Raw genomic sequence first — 23,655 nt, forward strand, 5'->3', positions numbered from 1 at the left:
CTTATTGTCACACACTATAACTCAAGGACTCTAGTTATGCCAAATTGTGCACACGTTACATTAAAATGAAAAGTTCATCAATCGGAGTTGGACATTTGTACAGCACAATCTTTCAGTTGCCCTAATTTATTTAAAAATAAATTACAATTAAAACAAAACGGACTTGACGTCCATTACCGGTAACAACACCACGCTAAAGGTTTAAATGAAAAAAATATATAACAAAGGAAATACAAAGGCTTTGGTATGGTTTTTTTTACAATCAACAATGGTTAATTTTGATATGTACTTGTGAACAACTTGAAAACACTTAAGTTGAAAACTCTTGCAAGCACTTTTAATCGGTATAAGGAATGATCTATGCACAAGAATGATTGGACTGTGAACATTTTATACAATCTATCTAGGAACAATTAACGACCTGCTGACCAAGAAAAAAAAATATGATGCATGAAAAAGTGTATAAAACATCTATACAGTATCCTTGTCAAATATAAATGAAATTAATTTTATTATAGAAATCATTCTGGGAGATTTCTAGGGAAGACAAAAAAAAGAACATTTTGACACAAAACATTGGATTATATCAAAGACATAATCTACCTTTCATCTACCAAACGTCTCTCTTCATTTTTCCTTTTTTTTGTTTTGGGAATTAAACATCAACCTTTGGGGATTGCCAATGAGTAGAGGGATTCTAACGAAAAGGTTTCTTAAATAGAATTTTTTTTTTTTTCAGCAACTGCCCAAGGAATGGCGATACAAATGTGGAGTGTTCCTGGACAAACCCTGGGGGTTGATATATCTCAATAAATCTTTCGTGGCTTGATCATGGCTTCCATTTAAAAATTCAAAAAATAATAAAAAAAAAAACAATTAGAAAACAATTATGACTATCGGAGAGCAGATCCTTCCACCCAGCCTCTGTTGTTCTGTTCGTCATTAATTAACAAAGTCAGTTTACAAAGAGTACATCAAATGGATAAAAGTTTGGATATCAAAATGAAGATTTGATCCAAATGATATAATGCTCTGAATGTGCAAATGTCCGTTTGTGCAGTCCTTCCCAATATTATTACACAGTTTCTGTGCAGAAAAGTCTTTTTTTATTATAATCCAAGAAAGTTCTCAGTTTGTTTTGCCTTTATAAAATACTGCTGAACATCCAACTGTTCTCCATAAAGTCATTGGTTAAATTAACACGGTTTTTACTGTAGTCTTGGCCAGTACTGAGACATGTCAGGTTCACTGCCGGGTACTTGTACTGGGACTGACACTCCAGGGGAAATGAGACCTAAAAAAATCCAAAAAGTACAAGTTATAATTTCACATTATTTTATTTCTATTTTCTATCACAATACACAATTCATGCACTTTGTGGTTTAGGACATTTATAGGAACTGTCATTAGGATGCAGGGCTTTATTTTGAGCATGCATTGTGTATAGAATGTGATTTACTTTTTTTATTACTTTTTTATGATTATTTTCCACATATTTATGAACAGTAGAGCTGCACGGGTGCAGTCCCCGCTTGGTGTATAAATGTGTGGCTATCTGAGTCAGGAGTGGCTGTGTATGAGGAGTGAGAGAGAGGGTGGAAAATAATGGAATGCCTACCTGTAGAAGTTGTACCAGAGGTGCCCATTGATTGGCTGTTCATGTGTGTCTGCATGTGGGGAGGTGTGTATGTATCATAGCTCCGCCCATTTACAGATGGACTTGTGGGCAGCATGCATGAGTAGGAGGAGGTCTGGCTGGGTACAGGGGGCTGGAAGAAGAAAGAAAAGCAATATTACTGCTCAGTGCCATCTGTGATGTATAAACACAATCACTGCACCTCCTGTATCCAACATCTGCCCAAACTAAAGTATGTCTGTTTGTGTGTGCCTACAAAGACCACTGCATTTGCATATAAACTTAATTTCTAATTCTAATTGCGTAGTTATAGAAGTAGCAGTTTACCAATGGTTGAAATGTATATCACCATCTTGTAGGGGTATGCCCTTCATGTTTACACTACAACAAAGGACAAGTAACAAATGGCTGATCATGCACAGCCCAGCATACATGTTAGCACCCATATGTGAATATCTAATATTTTATTATCAAGGGACAGGGGCTACTGATGAAATGATACAAGCTTTCAGCTTACAAGTGTTAAAATGTAATTGGTCATAGAAAGAAGAGACCCATGTATTTTTAGTGCATGTTAATAGTTACTGTAAAGGGGCTGTCCACTACTGAACCCCAGCTTAATTAATTCAGGATCCTAATAAAAACAGTGTATACTCACCTCCTGCAGTGGTGCTGTTCCATCAATGTCAGTGCCGCTGTTTCCTGGGAGTGCCATAACTTGTTGTGTCATGTGCCGGCTGCCGCCTATGAGCCTTGGCTCATCAGTAAAAACTGCAGCCGGCACATGACACAAGAAGTCAAGTCACGTTCCGGGAACAGTGACACCAAAATCACAGGAACTGCACCACTGAAGAAGGTGAGTATACACTCACTGTTTTTATTTCAATTAGCATTCTGAATTGATTAACCTGGTTTCTCTAGTAATGGACAACCCCTTTAAGTAATTCAAGTTGACGTTTAAGGCAGCAATTTGTTTTCCTTAGGCTAGTTTCACACTTGCGTTGAACGGTATCCGTTGCATTGCGTTGTGTGAGGGATGCAACGGATGTGTTGCATATAGTGGCACAACGGATGCAACAAAACAACGCAATTCGTTTTGTTTTTTTACAGTTTTACCGTCGGCAGACTACTGTGAACGATCAGCTGATCGCTAACATTAGCCGGCCGCCGGGTGATCAACCGATCACTCACAGTAGCCGGCCGCCGGGTGATCAGCCAATCACTCACAGTAGCCGGCCGTCGGGTGCTCAGCCGATCACTCACAGTAGCCGGCCGCCGGGTGATCAGCCGATCACTCACAGTAGCCGGCCGGCGGGTGATCAGCTGATCGTTCGGTCGCCGACAATGTGTGCGGGGGGCGGGGGCGGAGTGCGAAGTGGGTGGAGCCAAGCGGGGCCATGGCTGAGGACGTCAGTGCCGTGGGGACTGCATTGCTGGGGGACAGGTGAGAGTGTGTGTGTGTGTGTGTTTTGTGTGTGTTGTGTGTGAGGGAGGGAGGGAGCGGAGCCGAGCCGGGAAGTGTTGGGATCCCGGCACACGTAACCAGGGTTCCTTGGTTACCCGATGTGTACCCTGGTTACGGGTGGAGGGAGCCAGAGAGAGCATGCACAGTGAAATCCAAAGGATTCCGCTGCTCAAAAAAAGTTACATGCTGCGTTCCTTCCGCCCGACGCAGCGTCAAAATAACGACGCTGCGTCGTCCGGCGGATGCAACGCTGACACTTGCGTTACAGTCTATGGAGAATAGCGCAGTGCGTTAACGGACTGCGCTATTCTCCATAGTGACGGACTCCGCTGAACGCAAGTGTGAAACTAGCCTTATTCAATGGGTCTAAAACTGAAAAGGATTGTTCCTGATCACTAAAAAATGATCTTCTTTTTTTCTTGGTAAAACACACTGTGTTTGTGCTATGTCTAGGACTGGATTGGGTGACGTGACACACTGATAGACTAGACATGTAGCTGTTTTTGGAAGAAAATGAGTAGAACCCCTTTGTTGATAATCTTGGACAACTCTATTAAATTTTAAAGCCAATATTTTTGTTAACATACAGCTAACTAATGACTAATTCAATCTCTATTGGGTATGACCAAGGCATTTGGCTAAAGATAATATGTGATAGGCCTGGCAATAAAATGTATATTATTTCTGGGACTTTAATGTGTTTTCTACTGTTCCAAAGTCTACGCCCATTTAATCCAACCCAAAATGACAGTAAGAATTCCGATTACTCTATGAACCCATAAAAGTCATAGTAGTGGTCCGGCAACCAAACCGTTCTACATGAAAAAATTAGGGATGGGAACATAAAGTATTTAAATTAATATTATGATGCAATTCTTTAGCCATGATATTTAATGTATATTATTACTAATGTCCAGCTAGAGGGTACACAGGTCAGGTACAGGTTGTCACAAAACATTTATTGGAACCACAAGGGTATGTAATATTCAACTTATATATTCATAATATGTCTTTGTCAGCCTTAAACTATATGTCTAACTCTAAAAGTAAATGGTGGAGTTAAATCTGAACCTGCAAAATGTCATCAGCTGAGAAAGTGTAGAAGTAGAGAAGAAAAAATGTGAGATCGAGTGTAACTAAGGCCCATTTCAGACCGGTAACCCCAACCCCTTATGGTGCTGTTAAACCGATCATCACAGATCATCAGCATCAAGTTCAGGTATGTGTACTGCGGCTTAAACATGGACACTGAAATGGGATTATTCATGTAATTGGGGTAAAAATTATGTAAATTCCAGATTTAATGTTTTGAGACCTACAAACGCCAATGGGAAATCTCATATAAATTCAAGTTAAGATAGGAATATTTTTGGAAACAAACAATTGTATCATTCTTTTTACTACATTGAAAGGATATGTTCAACGTTATCACATAATACATTGCTTGCCCAGAAATATGACTAGCGATAATCTTGTTAATTCTGTTTTTGTCCCACTTGCAGTGACTTTCTTTAGGTTATAGTGTAAATTTTGCTCAATGCATGTGTGTATTATAGCAGTATATTGGCTTTTGAGTTTTAGTAAGGCATGAGCGTACTCACTTGCATAGGAAGGTTATTTGCCATGGTGAAGCTAGGCATAGGTGGCAGCGCACTGTATGTGTTAGTAAGAGCTGTATCTGTTCTTCCCAGCATAGATCCTGATGTAAATGATGACACTGTGGGAGAGAGAGGGATTTTATTACAATACATTATCACTTTTCACATGGATTTTATTCCTCCTGCCATGACAATGCCATGGTCGTATATTTATTGTCTTGTCCTCAGCAACATCAACAAATTTTCTGCAACTGTACAACCTATCATAGATGCATATGAAACTTAAAATATGTAGTTACTGACCAGATTCTGGTCTATTAATAAAAATAATTACAGATGAGCAAATCAATTTGAGGTGACTTCAATTTGTGTCAGTTTTAGAAATTCATTGAAACAATTTGGGATTCAATTTGTGAGAATTGAGTAAAATGACCACCTCCATTACACACATTTCAGATGGTTGCATCAGCGAGAAAAGGCTCACTTGACCTTGGGTGGGGCTGGGAAGGTTTCCCCATAACATCTTACAGGTATCACGTCACAGCCAACCTGTTTACACAGAATTTTGCACAAACTTCGACGATTGTCATGGTGGTGGCGGGCTCTGTTCACATTGCAGATTTTGACACTCCACCCAATGGTTTCTCTGGTGTCTCTGATCAACACAGGCAGACTCGGACATCAAACTGCTGTGTGCTAATTCATTGGCAGGCTAGCAGGAGTTAACCTCTGCCGGACTGCTTGTTAGGCTCCTTTGATCACATGTTGTGAGGAAGCTAATTACATCTGCTCCTCTCATATTTAAGCTGGTTGAAATCATCTACCCATGACAGCTATAGGTTACACAGTGTTGGTCGGTGTGTTGTGGTATCCCAGACTACCTGGAAAGTGTTGCTTTTTGCCTGGAGTGATTGTGGAGTTTACCCATTATCTTGTTGTTTCCTCCCTGCTTTTGATTTCCTCCTTATCTTTTATTGTCTGATAACTCTGTTTGTGCGTGCTGTGTGACAAGAGTTTTAGCTTCTGTTGTCTGACTATTTTTGTGGGTTTAAACTCACTCCTGTCCCGGCTTCCCCTGGGGGAGGGAGTATCAGATCAGGGCTGCTCAGCAGCAGAACCAGGAAGGAGACTCAGGCATGCCCACCTTTAGGGGTATCCCTGAGACTAGGGATAGCCTAGGGCTCCCTAGACTGAGGGTCAGCTTAGGAGCCGCAATTTCCTTCTATCTCCATAGTCTTCATGACTATGGACTACCATAGACGGTATAAAAGTAGAAGCAGGAAATTTAGCAGCCGTTTTATAGTGAATCTGAATCATCAGAGGGTTTCACATCTCACAGCTTGGGCATTGAGATAGGGAAAGTCATAAAACACGGAAGAGGAAAAGGAGGCGATAGACATTTTGGTAGACTGAGCTGCTGTGAAAAAGGAGTGTGGCAATGCATCAAGTAGCTTTTATTTACACGTTTCAGGTTCATACAGAACCCTTTCTCAAAAACAGAACTACATATGAATATATGTAGTTCAGTTTTGAGAAAGTGTTCGATACAAACCAGAAAGGCGTAAACAAAAGCTACTTGAAGCATTGCCACACGTAGGACTACTTCTCTTTCACAGCAGCATGGTCTACCTGAATGTCTTTCTCCTACTTCTCCTAATCTATCTGCAGAAGAAGATCTTCTTTTATCTGCAGACGTGACTGCAGCAGCTGAATAATCTGCAGACATTTATTGCAGTTGTGACATACACAACCCAATCAGGTCAGCTACCCCCCAATTTCACTTTTACGACACAATATCACTCTATGGGTAAGTTCACACAGTGCGTTTTTCGCGGCATTTTTGCGCAGTTTTCGGGTGCGTTTTTGCTCAGAAAACTGCATGACTTTGCTTCCCCAGCAAAGTCTATGAGTTTTCATTTTTGCTGTCTGCACACAGCATTTTTTTTCAGCTGCGTTTTTGTGGTGCCACAAAAACGCAGCATGTCAATTATTCCCGCGTTTTTCACTGCGCTTTTCATCCATTGAGTGCAATGGGATGTTGAAAGACGCAATGAGAAACGCAAATAGCTGCGTTTTGGTGCGTTTCTAAGACCAAAAATGCAGCTATAAACGCAGGAGGTGGGTAGTAAAGTGACGTGTACAGGAAGAGGATTCCTTCTGTCAGTAAACACAGAAGCGTGAATCCTCCCGGTACCGTCACCGCCGCTTCCACCTCCCGTCCTGTGCATGTATGCTGCCGTGCGGCGCCATGTCTGGGCGGGAGGTGGAAGCGGCTGCGAAAACAAAAGTTAACAGTAGAAAAAAAAAAAAAGTTATACTCACCTGTCTGCAGCCTCCCGGTGCCATGCCCACTCCCATCTCCTCTCACGGTATCGCCACCCCCGCTACGGCTGTGTGCCGACGGATGCAGGACCTGGCGATGGATCACCTGATGCAGTCACCTGACGCACCAGGTGATCGTAAGTCTCGGGCTGACGCCAGCGCCCGGCCGGCTTCATCTATCAGCGGATGCGTCAGGAGACTTCATCCCTGATTACCGGCAGCTGCTGCAGCGATCGGACGGGATCAGACTCCTCCAATCGCTCCAGGAGCTGCCGGTTATCAGCACATAAGTGAGTATTTTTTTTGCACCGATGCATCAGCTGATTGTATAATCGGCTTTTATACAATCAGCTGATGTGTGATGTGCTTCAGCCCCTAGAACCTGACACATCATTTGATCGCTTTGCCTTCCAGCAAACTGATCAGATGATATTGGATCCGGATTGGACGGCGCGGGACCCTTGACCCAGGATTACTGCGGAGGGGGGGTTCTTTATTTAAATAAAGATGGAGTCACTAATTGTGTTGTGTTTTATTTCTAATAAAAATATTTTTCTGTGTTGTGTTTTTTTTTTATCTTTACTAGAAATTCATGGTGGCCATGTCTAATATTGGCGTGACACCATGAATTTCGGGCTTAGGGCCAGCTATACAGCTATCCCTAACCCCATTATTACCCAGCGAGCCAACCGGCATCAGGGCAGCTGGAAGAGTTGGATACAGCGCCAGAAGATGGCGCTTCTATGAAAGCGCCATTTTCTGGGGTGGCTGCGGGACTGCAATTCACAGCGGGGGTGCCCAGAAAGCATGGGCACCCTGCACTGTGGATTCCAATCCCCAGCTGCCTAGTTGTACCTGGCTGGACTCAAAAATTGGGCGAAGCTCACGTCATTTTTTTTTAAAATTATTTCATGAAATTCATGAAATAATTAAAAAAAAAAGGGCTTCCCTATATTTTTGGTTCCCAGTCGGGTACAAATAGGCAGCTGGGGGTTGGGGGCAGCCCGTACCTGCCTGCTGTACCCGGCTAGCATACAAAAATATGGCGAAGCCCACTTCATTTTTTTTGTTTGGGGGGGCAAAGAAATCCTGCATACAGTCCTGGAAGGAGGATGCTGAGCCTTCTAGTTCGACAGCTGCTGTCTGCTCTCCTGCATACACTATTGGATGGAGGATGCTGAGCCTTGTAGTTCGACAGCTGCTGTCTGCTCTCCTGCATACACTATTGGATGGAGTATCCTGAGCCTTGTAGTTCTGCAGCTGTCTGCTCTTCTGCATACACTAGTGGAGAATGAAGAACACATTGAAGAAGGAAATGACATCAGACCTTTTTTTTTGTTCACTGATAAAAAACGCATAAAGACGCAGTGAGCAAAAACGCAGCAAAACGCAGCAAAAAAACGCACCAAATCGTGGCAAAACGCGTGCGTTTTTTGCCGCGGGTGCGTTTTTGTGCGTTTTTTGCCGCAAAAAACGCACAAAAACGCAGCGTCAAAAAAACGCATTGTGTGAACCTAGCCTATGTGTGCTTGTCTCCCTTTTTTCTTTTATAAAACACTGTGTACATAGGGTGTGGCACAACGACTGTGTAAACTGTGCAGATAGGGTATGACAGCACAAAATTGAGGGACAGTTACCTTCAATTTTCCTACAGTCACATACGTCAAGGTCACTGACATAAGTAAGGCTGTATTTGCATTGGAGCTTGAAAGGTCTTAGGGTACCTTCACACTTTAGCGATGCAGCAGCGATCCGACCAGCAATCTGACCTGGTCTGGATCGCTGCTGCATCGCTACATGGTCGCTGGTGAGCTGTCAAACAGGCAGATCTCACCAGTGACCAGCCTCCAGCCAGCAGCGACGTGCAAGCGACGCTGCGCTTGCACGGAACCGGTGTCTGGAAGCTGCGGACACTTCTAACTAAGGTAAACAGGTTTACCTTAGTTACCAGCGCACACTGCTTAACTTAGCGTGTGCAGGGAGCAGGAGCCGGCACTGGCAGCGTGAGAGCTGCGGAGGCTGGTAACGAAGGTAAATATCGGGTAACCACCTTGGTTACCCGATGTTTACCTTGGTTACAGCTTACCGCAGGCTGTCAGACGCCGGCTCCTGCTCCCTTCACATTCAGGATTGTTGCTCTCTCGCTGTCACACACAGCGATTTGTGCTTATCAGCGGGAGAGCAAGAATAAAAAACGAACCAGGGCTGTGTGTATCGAGCAGCGATCTCACAGCAGGGGCCAGATCGCTGCTCAGTGTCACACACAGCAAGATCGCTAATGAGGTCACAAAAAACGTGACTCAGCAGCGATCTCAGTAGCGATCTCGCTGTGTGTGAAGTACCCCTTACATTCGTCTTTCTGAAGATTAGGGGTAATTGTGAATTGCTGCAAATACAGTGTTCAAAATTATTAGGCAAATGAGTATTTTGATCACATGATACTTTTTATACATGTTGTCCTACTCCAAGCTGTATAGGCTTGAGAGCCAACTACCAATTAAGTAAATCAGGTGATGTGCTTCTCTGTAATGAGGAGGGGTGTGGTGTAATGACATCAACACCGTATATAAGGTGTGCTTAATTATTAGGCAACTTCCTTTCCTTTGGCAAAATGGGTCAGAAGAGAGATTTGACAGGCTCTGATAAGTTAAAAATTGTAAGATGTCTTACAGAGGGATGCAGCAGTCTTGAAATTGCCAAACTTTTGAAGCGGGATCACTGAACAATCTAGTGTTTCATGGCAAATGGCCAACAGGGTCGCAAGAAGTGTGTTGGGCAAAAAGGCACAAAATAACTGCCCATGAATTGAGGAAAATCAAGCTTGAAGCTGCCAAGATGCCATTTGCCACCAGTTTGGCCATATTTCAGAGCTGCAACGTTACTGGAGTATCAAAAGGCACAAGGTGTGCCATGCTCCGGAATATGGCCAAGGTAAGGAAGGCTGAAAAACGACCACCTTTGAACAAGAAACATAAGATAAAACGTCAAGACTGGGTCAAGAAATATCTTAAGACTGATTTTTCAAAGGTTTTATGGACTCATGAAATGAGAGTGACTCTTGATGGGCCAGATGGATGGGCCAGAATCTAGATCAGTAAAAGGCAGAGAGCTCCACTCACACGCCAGCAAGGTGGAGGTGGGGTAGTGGTATGAGCTCGTATCATCAAAAATGAACTTGTGGGACCTTTTCGGGTTGAGGATGGAGTGAAGCTCAACTCCCAGACCTACTGCCAGTTTCTAAAAGACAACTTCTTTAAGCAGTGGTGCAGGAAGAAGTTGGTATCATTTAAGAAAAACATAATTTTCATGTAGTACAATGCTCTATCACATGCATCCAACCACTCCACAGCGTGGCTGGCCAGTAAAGGTCTAAACGATGAAAAAATAATGACATGGCCCCCTTGTTCACCTGATCTGAACCCCATAGAGAATCTGTGGTTCCTCATAAAATGTGAGATCTACAGGGAGGGAAAACAGTACACCTCTCGGAACAGTGACTGGGAGGCTGTGGTGGCTGGTGCATGCAATGTTGATCGTAAACAGATCAATCAACTGACAGAATCTATGGATGGTAGGCTGTTGAATGTCATCATAAAGAAAGGTGGCTATATTGGTCACTAATTTTTTGGGGTTTTGTTTTTGCATGTCAGAAATGTTTATTTCTAAACTTTGTGCAGTTATATGGGTGTACCTGGTGAAAAAGTGAGATGGGAATATATTTTTTTTTATTAGGTTGCCTTTAATTCTGCACAATAATAGTTACCTGCAAAAACAGATATCCTCCTAAGATAGCCAAATCTAAAAAAAAAACACTCCAACCTCCAAAATATTAAGCTTTGATATTTATGAGTCTTTTGGGTTGATTGAGAGCATAGTCGTTGATCAATAATAAAAAAAATCCTTTAAAATACAACTTGCCTAATAATTCTGCACACGGTGTAAATTCACTGTGAATTGAATTTTTTGCAACAATTCGGGAAAACTCAAATTTCAAAGGATTTGCTCATTTCTACAAATGATATTTCAACTAATTAAATGCATTCAACATAGTGATCATCATGCATTTTATATGTATGAGACAGAGAGTGGAAGAGGTGGTTTTGCCTCCCCTTTCATACTGATATCACCACAACTTATTCCACCAGGAAGCTTTTGGTCTTCTTTACCACCCTCAATTTACTCAAAATTGTAACATCATTTAACAATTTATTCAAGTCTTAAGGCCGCTTTACACGCTGCGATATCGTGACCGATATCGCTAGCGTGCGTACCCGCCCCCATCGGTTGTGCGACACAGGCAAATCGCTGCCCGTGGCACACAATATTGCGCGGACCCATCACACTACTTACCTGCCTAGCGACGTCGCTGTGATCGGCGAACCGCCTCCTTTCTAAGGCAGCGGTTCATTCAGCGTCACAGCGACGTCACAGCAGCGTCACTGAACCACCGCCCAATAGAAGCGGAGGGGCGGAGATGAGCAGGACGTAACATCCCGCCAACCTCCTTCCTTCCTCACTGCGGTCGGCCGCAGGTAAGGTGAGGTTCCTCGTTCCTGCGGTGTCACACGTAGCAATGTGTGCTGCCGCAGGAGCAACAAACTATTTCGTACACCGAGCAGCAGCAATACTCGAGAATAGGGGGCATGTCACCGATGAGCGATTTTGAACGTTTTTGCGACGATTCAAAATCGCTCATAGGTGTCACATGCAACGACATCGCTAAAGCGGCCGGATGTGCGTCACAAATTCCGTGACCCCAACGAGATCGCTTGAGCGATGTCGTAGTGCGTAAAGCCCGCTTTAATTGTGAAATTAAGGTTAAATTTTCTATTATTCCACATTACAATGTGTTCACACTGAGGTTTTTTTAAGTGTTTTTGGAGCAGACACTGACTGGAAACTCTCCAAATTTTCCTCCAAATTTGCATTTTCTGCTCAGTTTCTACTCCAAAAAGACTCACAATCTTATTCTGATGTCCAGCATGCAACTTGCTGAGACAGCTCATAGATTAGATTTTGACATAGAAAATGTCTTGGTTCTCTAAAATAAAATATTTTCTTAAATTTTCTAAATTGAAGTGGCTTTTTGAGAGTTCAAAACTCTGAACTTTTAAGAACTCAATAAAGTTCTCATGAATAATTAAGGGAATCAAATTTGAAGTTGAAATCTGGAGGGAAAGATTTACTAAATTTCGGCCTCATAAGTAGATTGATGCTTTACATTCTTGTATTCTGTGTACTGACCTGGAGTGGTTGGTTGTGGGATTGGCTGGTAAACACTTGTGCTGAAACTACTACTGATAGGAATGTGACTCGGCGTATTACTGGCTTGTCGTCTCTGGTTTCGCAGCTTTTCTTCTCTTCTCCATTTTGCTCGCCGATTCGAAAACCATACCTGTTAGTAAGAAGAGGCCCAGTGAGTGATCGGTTGATCATCTTATTTGGACAATGATAGTAAAAATAAGTCCAGCTGTGAATAAATTGGGGAGGGGTAGTTGTTGTATAAGTAATGGAATATGTGAGAGTATTTAACCCTTGTAGAAGCTCTTAAAAGATCCAACTATTTATTGAATCTGGAGGCCATTGCTATTGGTTACATACGTCCTCTCATTCTTTTTGTGTGGGATCTCTATAAATAAAACTATACATTGCGAGGCCCATACTTATCTACATGACTGTTGTGCTTGAACGTAAACGTGATGCATTTTACACTGGGGGTCAAACATCTTATTTAATTACATAGTAACAGTTACCTGTATCCTAGCTTCTGGCAAATCTATTTTGGCAGCTAATCTCTCTCTGGCAAACACATCAGGATAATGGGTTCGTTCAAATTCTGCGAGGAGACAAAGGAACAGGTTAGTTAAGAGAAATGTACAGGTTTCATTATCAAAGCTGTTAAACATCTCCAATTAGAGGATGAGCTCTTGTGGCCCCTGTTCTACACTTTTTTCTTCTCTGCCAAGAGAGGAGTGTCGTGGCAGTCAGATCCCACAGTATATTTTACTTATATACCCATATACCCAGTCATTTAAGATAACATTTGCAAATAAATATTCCCTACTTGAATGTTATATTTGCAACCATTAGTTTCATAAAATGGCATGTACCTTTTTCGAGAGCCTCTATTTGTTCCTGGGTAAATGATGTTCTGTTCCTTTGAAGTTTTCGTTTTAATTGAAGCCTCATTTGTGCTTCATCTGAGTCTTCACCATTAGAACTGATGGAGTTGGTGTTTTCCGCGCCTCCTTCTTGTTGTGGGCATCCGTCTAGGAGAGAGCGGCCAAATTAAACTCAATATACTCCAATATTCACTACACTACATAACAGATCATTGAGTTCTAACTGGGAAAAAATTATTGTTTTGCTTCTAATTTTTGTTTTTATGGAGTCGAGAAGCGTTTGCCAAAAGATTGCATTTGACACTTCAAAGCCAAGAATGCCTAATGCCTTGAAATATTTCAGTTTTCAGAAAAAGTGGAGAAAGCAACTTAAATTGGCCATGCCGAATTTCTAAGAATTGCTGCACGACAATTTTTGTGGCAGGTAACCATGTTGCCCTGTTAATACTTCTCTAAAATTTTCTACAATCAGCAATTTTAATCAATTAAATGCTGATACGTTTTCTGAAAATGTGATTAAGAACTCAAACAGAGCTTGTAATCTGGAAAAAGAAATATTTATCTAGGTTTCCTTTTTCTATATATTTCAATTCCACACAGTCAATTTCATGTTTAAAGGTTCTGAATTTAGAAGTGCGCGCATTGTTCTACAATTTTATTCAACCATTGTACGAGTGTGCAATTCCCTGACACCTATTACAGTGAACAGTTGTAATTATATCATCAGTAAGAACAGCCTATAATTGCAGAAAATGGAATTTTATATTTAGATAAAGGGACTGTCCATTCTTTGTAATATGGTGCACAAGAAAAGTGGGATTTCTTCAAAAATTACTGTATAATTTTTTATTTTTTACAAGTTAATGCAATAACTTTAGCACCATACTATAACTTTATAATGTTTATGGCGAGTACATAATTTAATGGTGGCGCGTAAAAAAAATAAATTAAATTGTCATATTACACCTGTATTTAAGATGAAAAACAAATCTAATAATACATTTTATTTATAATAAAGCTAATAGATGATTGGGGGAAAATAATAAGATTATAAACCATTCCATTATAGATGCATAATAGTAATATTAATATTAATCATAATTTATTATTTTATCTTCTACCTCATATCTAATTTTTCTTTTGTCTAAGCATTCACCAATAAGGGACTGGGGATTGGTGTGTGCGTTTTGTAATTTAAGAAAGAGGGAAAAAAAAGGAAAAAAATATTGACCCTTATTCCTTGAAAGAATTTGCACCTTCTGTAATTAAATATTGTGGGAATTAACATCACAGGAATATTCTAACACAATAGTGCTGCCTTCAAAGGGTTAAGAGAATTGTGACAGAATCTGGTGGGTTCTTTTCAAACACTTTGAAATGTTTTAAAACCCCAACATTCCCTTCCATTTAAATCTAGGGATTCATCTACAGTGAGGACCATATGGACGTTTGTAGACCTATTGAGATGACCACCAACACATGAATAGAATGGGAGCTGCTTTTCAACACCGCACAATGGCAGCGGAGTAAGAGAAACTATTAAACACTCGGGCTGGAGGGATTGGCAAACTTCCGTGGGTAGAATTTTGAGGACACAATCGAGGCGTAGAACAAAAGGATTCTCTTCAATCTCACAGTGATCTACATTGTATCACAAGGGGTCCAGTCAACAGACTGTTAGGCAAGTATGTTAACCTTTAGGCGCAGCTATCATTAATCACTGTCCTCAAGCCTGGCCTCCTCAAAGCTATATAGGATTTTTTGTAACTTTCTATAGGAAGAAAAAAAATACCTAAATGTGTCAATGGGATAACTCCATACACTGCAGCTATTTACTCAGCCGCAGCCAGGAAAAAAGGCGGAAAAGTACTCAGTTAACATTAGATAAGCTTCAAGTCACATATTAACCCACAAGTGTCCATCTATTTATTGTTCTACTACAGACTGTACCGGAAAACCACTTTCCCAGCAGGGCTGTAGCCTGGGGCCATATTGCCGTAAAGGTGCAGAAGGCCAAAAACACTTGGTGCCCAATAAATGATGATGTGGGAGCGGGGGTTTGGGCAATTATTGATTTTTTTATATATATTATCTTGGATAAACTGCATGTACAGAAAAAATAAATATAATATAAAATTTGGAATTTATGTAGAAATTTGATGTAAAAAAGTTAAAATGATCACTTAGAGTTGCAAGAATTTTATGTTATTTTTTTGCTTTACATAGCAGTTCTAACAATAATGGGCATTATACTAAGTCATGGGGATTATATATTCTCTTTGATTTCCAGCGATTTGCAAAGGCTAAGTCATGTAGTGTCAGATGCCACAGGTGAACCCTCGGCATTTTACAGTAGGGTCTACAATGTGCTCACATCTGCAGACAGGCAGGATAACTTCATAATCCTGAAGGCAGACATTGCTTTCCAATTCCACTGAGTTTTTTGAGTTTTTAGTCTGATCCACATCAGCCTGAAATGGCTGCTTCCAGAGAGCAATAGAATGCATGCAATTTGTTTTTCAAATGCATCTCCTTGCTGGTGTTTCTTCATGCCATCAGAATGCAATGTCGTGGGACATGATGGCTCATAATTGTTGCCCGTCCTCAGCATCTTCCCGTACGATCCCAATGGAGAAGCGAAGTACAATCCAGCTCAGGAGAGAAAGGGTTAGGGTTAGGGTTAGCTTGGCCTCCCTAAGGTCACATATGAGTCCTATTGGCTGCCTTTATGTATAATGTCACATATACAAAGGAAAATACTTCACACACAGATATAGCAGAGCTGAACTTGTCATCTATTTTATTTATGTGCTGTAAGTTTACAATATTTAGCGTTATTAAAGGAATTTTCCAAGTTTTTTAAAAACAAGGAATATACTGAAATAAAAAAATAACCAATTCCCACATGTTAAATCCCCTGCCACACATTTGCCAATGCTTTGGTGGTCCTCCCCAGTATTTGTAGCACTAGTACATGCCAGCTCTACCACTGAGACCAGTGATTGGCTGCAGCGGCTCGTGGATTTATGACATCATTGCTACTGTAAACAGACTGCCAAGGTCCACTGGAGGGCCACAGGGTCTGACAGGTCAGTATTGTTTTTGTTTTTACTTTTAGATATAAAATCCTTTTTATTTTTTTAATCTTTAAAATCATTGGCTCATACACACACCTAAACAAAGTATAATCCTGGTGTATGAACTGTAGTGATAGGAAGGAGAAGATATATATAAACTACGTATATACAGATATATACAAAGATATACATATAAACTACGTAACCTCACAGAACACACTCAGCACTGCTGCATCTGTAACAGTATTTCCTATACTGTAGGACTCTGGTAATTGAAATATTCAGCCTCCTGCATTTCTAATTACAGTCTGCAGAAAACACAAAAAATACAGAAGACCCTGCAAACATAGGGCTGCATTTATCAGGGCATTCCCGCCATTATTTTTGGGAAGAATGCCTCTCAATTAGTCATATTTTAATTTGCTGCAAAATTATCAAACACTTTTTTTAATTTGACTTTTATTTTCTTTTCTGATTTTTGTGGCTTTTCCAGACGTTTGCGTCATTCAGAAAATGCTAATTTTACAAACATCACAAAATTTGGTGCAACTGTGTTTCGGTCCGCCTCTGGAGGGATTTTATGCACATCTGATATTTTGGTACGAGTATGTGCTGTTTTGTGAAACATGCAACATTTCAGGCTGAAAAGTCAAACAATAAGTGATAGCAAAAAAAAGAACATTTTGATTGAACACAAAATTCTTGAACCATGTGGACCCTTGATGAATTCAGCACAAAAAATGGCACCGAAGCCCACAAGACAAGAAATAAAAGTGACTTAAACCCTCTGCGCACATGACAAATCGGGGCCATAGTGATTGCATTACTAAACTGAGCATCGGCCATTTCTATAGGGATATGAGAGACAGTACTGTCCTCCCTTGAACTTCAATCTTGAGATCTGGATATACTAATAGTAATGACACCTTTTCAATTAATTTTAACTATTTTTTTTGTCATTCTGTGTTGTTGCAGAAGATTTCCATGAAATCTACAGCCTATATGCATCACAGTACATAGCAGACTGCAGAATGAGTGGTCAGTCAGTGAGCTCATCTGATGGCCGCTACAGCCCTTATCTCTTCTCTAATTAACTCTCTTGTAATTTTTACCTGAAAATTCAATTAATCAAACCTCAAGTTTGGTCCTAAATCAGCTTAGAGGCTTCATCACGAGAGGAGAGGGAAGGTAACAAGCTTTGTGATCAGGCAAACTCCCTGACAGATTTGACTTTCAGCTCATGCTGGATATGTACATTGATACATAGAAGTTGCCGGCGCCATATGGTCCAACATTTTTAATGAAATCTTATCACAAAAAGTCTTTATTGAGAAAAAATGAGTGCACTCCCTATATATAGATTCCTCCAACACTCCATAGCCTTACTGATAGGGAGGTTACACTGTTAGCCCCAATGGGGACAGTGATGATGTCTGTAAAGCGCTGTGTGAGTAAAATAAATACCAGAATATATAGTGTTGTGTGTTATGTTGCCTGTGTATTGCAGTGGACAGCAGGGTCCATCATACAGATGAGAATAATCTGCTCCTGCTCTCCCAGGAGGAGCCGTAATGTCAGAATGAATATGATGGAGCTTTACTGTTCGAGGACAGTACGTTGCACATGCATGAGATTTATCACATGATTATTTTTCCTTCATGCATCTAAATGGATTCCTTAGTCATACAACTTTTTTCTGTCCCAAATAATGTGACAAAAACAATTAATTTATTACATTTATGTAACTATAATGAGATATAAGTTGTGTCCCCTGAGTGACCACTACAGCCAGACCCCGAGAGCAGCCGTATCAGGTGCTCACATGTCCGTCCCCTGCTCTGGGATATAGAGTTACATATACAGGACACTCAATTAAGATATCTGGTTTAAGGTCTGTATAGAAAGGAGTCGGGGAGTGAATGGCTGCTGAGGATAATCCATATAAAGGCTCTAGTGACTGCGCGCCACTATTATCCCGCAGCCAGAGCAGCTGACGCGCTGGCCTGTGTGCCACTGTCATGTATGGGATTTACTCCTTGGAAGAAGACACAGGAGAGAAAGACTCTGGGAAATTAGACTCATTCCTGAGTTTCTTAGTGTCTTAATCAGTGAGGCGAAAACCCAGTAACATCAGACAGTAACTCAGCAGCTTCCAAGGAGCACACAACATGGCGCCACAGTGCGCTGGGGAAAATGGCTGAATCCTAAATAGAAGCTTTATAGTCTTATCTGAGGGGGTAAAGTTACAAAAGTGTCTGAGTCGTCAGTAAAGAGCGGCCTAATTCTCTCCCTGGACTGAGCGGACTCTTTCATCTCCATTATGGAGATCTTTATGTGAAGGGTGTTGGGAATATTGGGAACATATTTATGCCCTGTGAAGCCACAGCCTGCCTTATGCTTCCTCAGTAATGGCCTCTCAGGGAGCAGTAATGTCCTTGAGCAGCGAAAATACATCAGCCAAAGAGAAAGGAGGAGAAGAAGAAAAGACAGAGCGCAGAGACACCTGCATGTTCTGAGGGGTTTACTGGAGATGAGTCTGGTATTTCCTTCTGAAAAACACAGTTTTCAATGACGTAATAAATGCAATGCCTCTATCTATCCATCCTTCTATCTATCTATCTATCTATCTATCTATCTATCTATCTATCTATCTATCTATTTATCCATTCTTCTATCTATCTGTCTGTCTGTCTATCCATCCATCCTTCTATATCTATCTATTATCTATCTATCTATTTATCTCCCTATCTATATATCCATCCATCTATCTATCTATCTATCTATCCTTCTATCTATTAAACCATCTCTCTCTCTCTCTCTCTCTCTCTCTCTCTCTCTCTATATATATATATATATATATATATATATTATCTAGCTATATATTATCTGTCTATCCATCCATCCTTCTATCTATTATCTATCCATCTATCTATATATTGTCTATCTATATATCTTCCTAGCTATCTATATTTTATCTATGTATTATCTATCTAACCCTCTATTTTCTATCTACATATCTATTATCTATCTATCTATATAGTATCTATGTATTACCTATCTATCTTATCTATTATCTAGCTATCATCTAGGTATCTCTCTATTATCTATCTACATATCTACCTATTATCTATCTTTCTATCTATCTATCCATCTATCTATTATCTATCTATCAATCTATCTATTGTCTGTCTCATATCTATCTATATATTATCTATCTATCTATCCCTCTATCTATCTATTATCTGTCTCATATCCATCTATCTGTCTATCTACCTACCTATTATCTATCTAGATATTATCTATCTATCTATTATCTGTCTCATATCCATCTATATATTGTCTATCCATCTATCTATCCCTCTGTCTATCTTTTAGAAAAAAACAACAGGCAGGACTTCAGAAAAAACTTGTAAAAAGTGTCCTCTGTTAGCCCATGTGACGTGGTGACGTTTCTATCATCATATGTATTATATGTATTATTATCCATATATTATGATAACAGCTCACAATACAATTTTCACGTTTTTCCATTATAACCTGGATCCTAACACATGTGTAGCATTCTTTTTATCTTGCATTTACAATTATACAATATTCCTTTTTAGCCGTGAACTCAGAAATAGTTTTTTTTTATCTCATGATATTTCCCATAGTGAAATTTGTTTATAGCCAAGTACTGATAATGATGTGAATTAATGAACATTTCTGCCAAATGACAAACTCTGCTTTGCTACATCTGTAAATGTGTAAGAATGCCACTCATCTAGAAGTTGCATTATATTTGGACACTTGTTTAGCAAAGTATTTGACAAAACTAAATGAATAAGGGATAATTTTAGGACCTTAGCTGACCTCCTGCCAGGAGATGGGGATCTGGCGGCCTCATTCCTGGTGATGTGAAGGAACATTGGGTGACACATGATATAAGGCTCAGCAGTGATGGGACTAATCAGGATACTCGGGGAGCCCCACTTTCCCATCTTAGCCCCCTTCTTCTTATATTGTTTTTCTAATTGGCAAGCGGAGACGTATCGTGTCCAAGGGTCTCCTGTGAAACATTTCTACAGCTGCCCCTCCAACTAGACGCTTTATTCATGTCTTCTTAATGAGAAACAAAACGATCTCTAATGAGCAATTACATCGCCACAGAATTCTTCTTCCCATAACTAATTCTCGTGTGTGACAGAAACATCTATTGTGGCAGATCCTGGGCATATTCCTTGGACGGGGTCTGTTCTGCTACCTTGTCTGGAATAATACGCCCCGACAATATTGCGCCACATCTTCTACCTTGGAAATATCGGCTCAGGATTATTACCTCCCAACCAATTAAAGTCCAAGCGAGCTTTGGGAATAAATCCATTTATCCCCAATCCCACACTCGTAATTTCTCCGATAAAATCAACGTTCAGCTATAAACCCGCTGCCTTCTAATACAGATGTAGCAGAGGTAATTTAGTCATTCTTCTTATGACAGGTCAGATAATCTAGTTTTCCCTCCATTGCTGTATGTATTGTGTCACATAACCATCTCAGCTCTGCTACGTCTGACAAACTCCTCTGCAATATATACACTTCCCGGCATTACGTACTTATCATATGATGCCAGTAAATCAATGACTACATACCAATATGGCTGGAAAATATAGATTTTAAAAGCTACAATTCTGCACCAATGACTCCAAAACATCACAATCAAATCCTTGCAAATATTTCGTGTCCAAATTATTGTATTTGCAAATCATTACACAACGTAATTAACCCCTCTTGTAACTTAGTTGTCAATACTCAGGAGGATAACATGATACGTGGCAGATCCATTATGAGCCACCATCTTAATCCTTTACATATTCTCCGCCACATTTCTAAAACACAGTTACAATCATTCTATGCAGATGAGGCCCCACTAGAGAGTAGACTAATATCATTATTCAGCATTAGAGCATCCTCGGAGCATCGCGTCTTCACCCCGCGGCCAATACTGAACATGCAGAAGTGTTTACCTTGTGTAGGCTGGCCTGGCACTGATGTACCCGGATACCAACCAGGCCTGGTCCCCCAAGTCCCTGTTTGTCCGTTCAGCATCCTCAGCTTGTCATACATGCCATCTGCGCCCATCTGTTGCTTCTCGCTAGCCAGGTTGCGCAATACTCTGTTTATTGATGATACCTGCGGGATGAATAGTGATAGAGATCAGGTTAAGAGCTCAGTGCTGTTCTTCAATGTGACAATTATCTTAGTGTTTACTCTATGTACAGTCCATGATCTCAGAGCCATAGTGGTCTGAATGAATTGTACCCTCCCTCGAAGCTGCTCATTAATATATGATGCCCAATACATGTCATCAATGATTAAATTCTAGTTATCGTTACATTTTGCCTATTCGGATTATTCCATACCTCTTCGATAGGAAGAGACGACTTAACAAGAGATGTTCTGTCATTATTAAGGATGTCCAGAACTTTCTATCCTTTCCCTGTAAGTCATGCAGTTTGGGGGGTTCATCCCCACAACCCTATGAAACATGTTGAGTGCGTCTCCATTGAAAACAGTTAACTTACACTAGGGATGTTATCGTTAGTGCAGACGCCTTCAGACAGTAGCCTGTCTCGGATCTCCCAGGCAAAGATGGAGGGGCACTCTCTTTTATATTGGGCTATTTTGCTGACCACTTCTGGAGTGGCCACCCTAGGCTTGCTTCCCCCGATGGCTCTTGGTCTGATGGATCCAGTCTCGTAATATCTCCCTAATATCTTACTCACACAACCGTTAGACACCTGTACGGAGAAACAAACAACAAATCACATTATTAATAATTTCAAGACAATAGTACAATTTTATAGTAGGCATTAAACAATGACAAGCTTACGTTTTGACTATCCAGCACTGGCACTTTTGCATCTGCATGGCTCTATAATACAAAAATATACCTTCAATGGTATGAGAACTTATGTCTGTTTCTTTTTTTTCTTTTTTTCTTTTCTTCTTATTTTTTTTTAAGTTTTATAATTACATTTATGGCGCTAGAAACTCAACGTCTAAATATTAGAAAACATTTTTAAATATTATGAATTTCCTATTTAAATCTGCCTATTCCTCCAATATATTCTAGGGTGTAGGAATAACTTGGGTTTAATCAGAGCCAAAACATAATCTAATTTGATCCAGGGTGCAGCGTATTAAAATGGCATAAAGCCAATGTATTATTATTATTATTATTTTATGAATTAAAAAAAAAATTGGGGAGAATTTTTGATAAGCAGATGTATTAATAAGCTGGAGAAATGTTTATATTTATAGAGAACGGGATATAATGATAACAGATGGGCATCAATATATAATCAGAGCAGTTGGGAAGCAAGAAGCATTTTCACCTGCAAGATTCTTGAAATATCACAAGGTCTTGCTCCACTGTGTGCCAACTCCACTATCTTCTGCCTGGTAGAATCTGGCAAGGGTCTACCGTTTACAAACACTCCACCGAGCTGATTCACTCCACTGTGACCTGAGAATAAAACATAGTAACAACGACTATATTACTCTACAACACCACCAAAATATCATGCAACCCAAGCCACAGTGGGGGGTGCACCCTGCAGGCAGTATTAGTCAGCCTAGATAGATGCAATAAATACCAAATATTTGAACATTCATATCTTATAAATATAAAAAAGCCAATCATCTATCTCTAAAAATGCAAAAACCTTCTTTCCTATTCCAAAAAAACCCAAACAAGTAGCTTCCAGCTAATTATATCAAGCAAAAAGAACTTAATTCCAGCTCACCATCAAATGACTTCATCATACACAAAAAACGACAAAAGGTTCCAATCGCAATGACCACTTTAACTAACGCAAAGAAATGGCACAAAAAGTGGCAGAGTTCAGACGCTACTCTACTGAGAAGGTCTTATAAATACCCTGAGAGTCCTCTTCAGACATGGGCTGGAGCTCCCCTTCCTTTGTGCTGAGATATTATAGTACTTTACTTCATTAAAAAAAATAAATAAATAAATAAAAAGAATCCTCAAACCTGAAGTCTCAGAGCAGAGACAGTTTCCCTGGAGAAGAAGGAGGGAAGGAGATGTGTGTGCTCCTCAGCTTGCAGACTACTGATAATAAATGGACTTGCAGGAGGCTTTGCCTTCTTAGCAAATAAATAAGCACCAAATATAGAAGAAGGGGGAAAGTATGATGAGTCTTTGTGACATTTGTCTTTAAAATAAAGCTAGCTGCACGTCAAGTTTGAGCTTAATTTCTGGAAATAGGCGGAAGTCGCCCCAGATCATGCATGGAAGGCTAATTGAAAAGATCATTTGAAGTACTTGTGGCAGACATGTCACTTTATGACAGTGTTCTGCTTTTGAAAATTGCATCGTCAGGACAAATGGTACTATGATAAAAACGACCCTTTCTATCCAGATTTGGAGATCACT

At 40.3% G+C, this 23,655-nt stretch overlaps 1 protein-coding gene across 7 annotated transcripts in view; it reads right to left on the reverse strand.

Moving 5' to 3' along the window:
• Positions 1–747: 747 nt before the first annotated feature.
• PAX6 (paired box 6) overlaps positions 748–23,655 on the reverse strand; it is a 28,489-nt gene continuing 5,581 nt past the window's right edge. The window contains exons 1-11 of one of the 7 annotated variants that reach the window (XM_075325567.1): positions 23,140–23,203; positions 22,595–22,725; positions 22,090–22,131; positions 21,782–21,997; positions 21,224–21,389; positions 13,132–13,290; positions 12,775–12,857; positions 12,266–12,416; positions 4,703–4,818; positions 1,619–1,769; positions 748–1,294 (exon numbers count right to left, since the gene is read on the reverse strand). In XM_075325567.1, coding sequence (XP_075181682.1) covers positions 1,209–1,294; positions 1,619–1,769; positions 4,703–4,818; positions 12,266–12,416; positions 12,775–12,857; positions 13,132–13,290; positions 21,224–21,389; positions 21,782–21,997; positions 22,090–22,131; positions 22,595–22,725; positions 23,140–23,161 — 1,323 coding nt within the window. In that variant the 5' untranslated portion in view covers positions 23,162–23,203 and the 3' untranslated portion in view covers positions 748–1,208. Of the gene's footprint in view, positions 1,295–1,618; positions 1,770–4,702; positions 4,819–12,265; positions 12,417–12,774; positions 12,858–13,131; positions 13,291–21,223; positions 21,390–21,781; positions 21,998–22,089; positions 22,132–22,594; positions 22,726–23,139; positions 23,204–23,655 lie in introns of those variants that run through there. The other 6 variants (XM_075325569.1, XM_075325570.1, XM_075325572.1 and 3 more) reach the window with 6 other exon arrangements.

This window comes from Anomaloglossus baeobatrachus, chromosome 10 (assembly GCF_048569485.1).
Source record: "Anomaloglossus baeobatrachus isolate aAnoBae1 chromosome 10, aAnoBae1.hap1, whole genome shotgun sequence".
NCBI classification, from domain to species: domain Eukaryota; kingdom Metazoa; phylum Chordata; class Amphibia; order Anura; family Aromobatidae; genus Anomaloglossus; species Anomaloglossus baeobatrachus.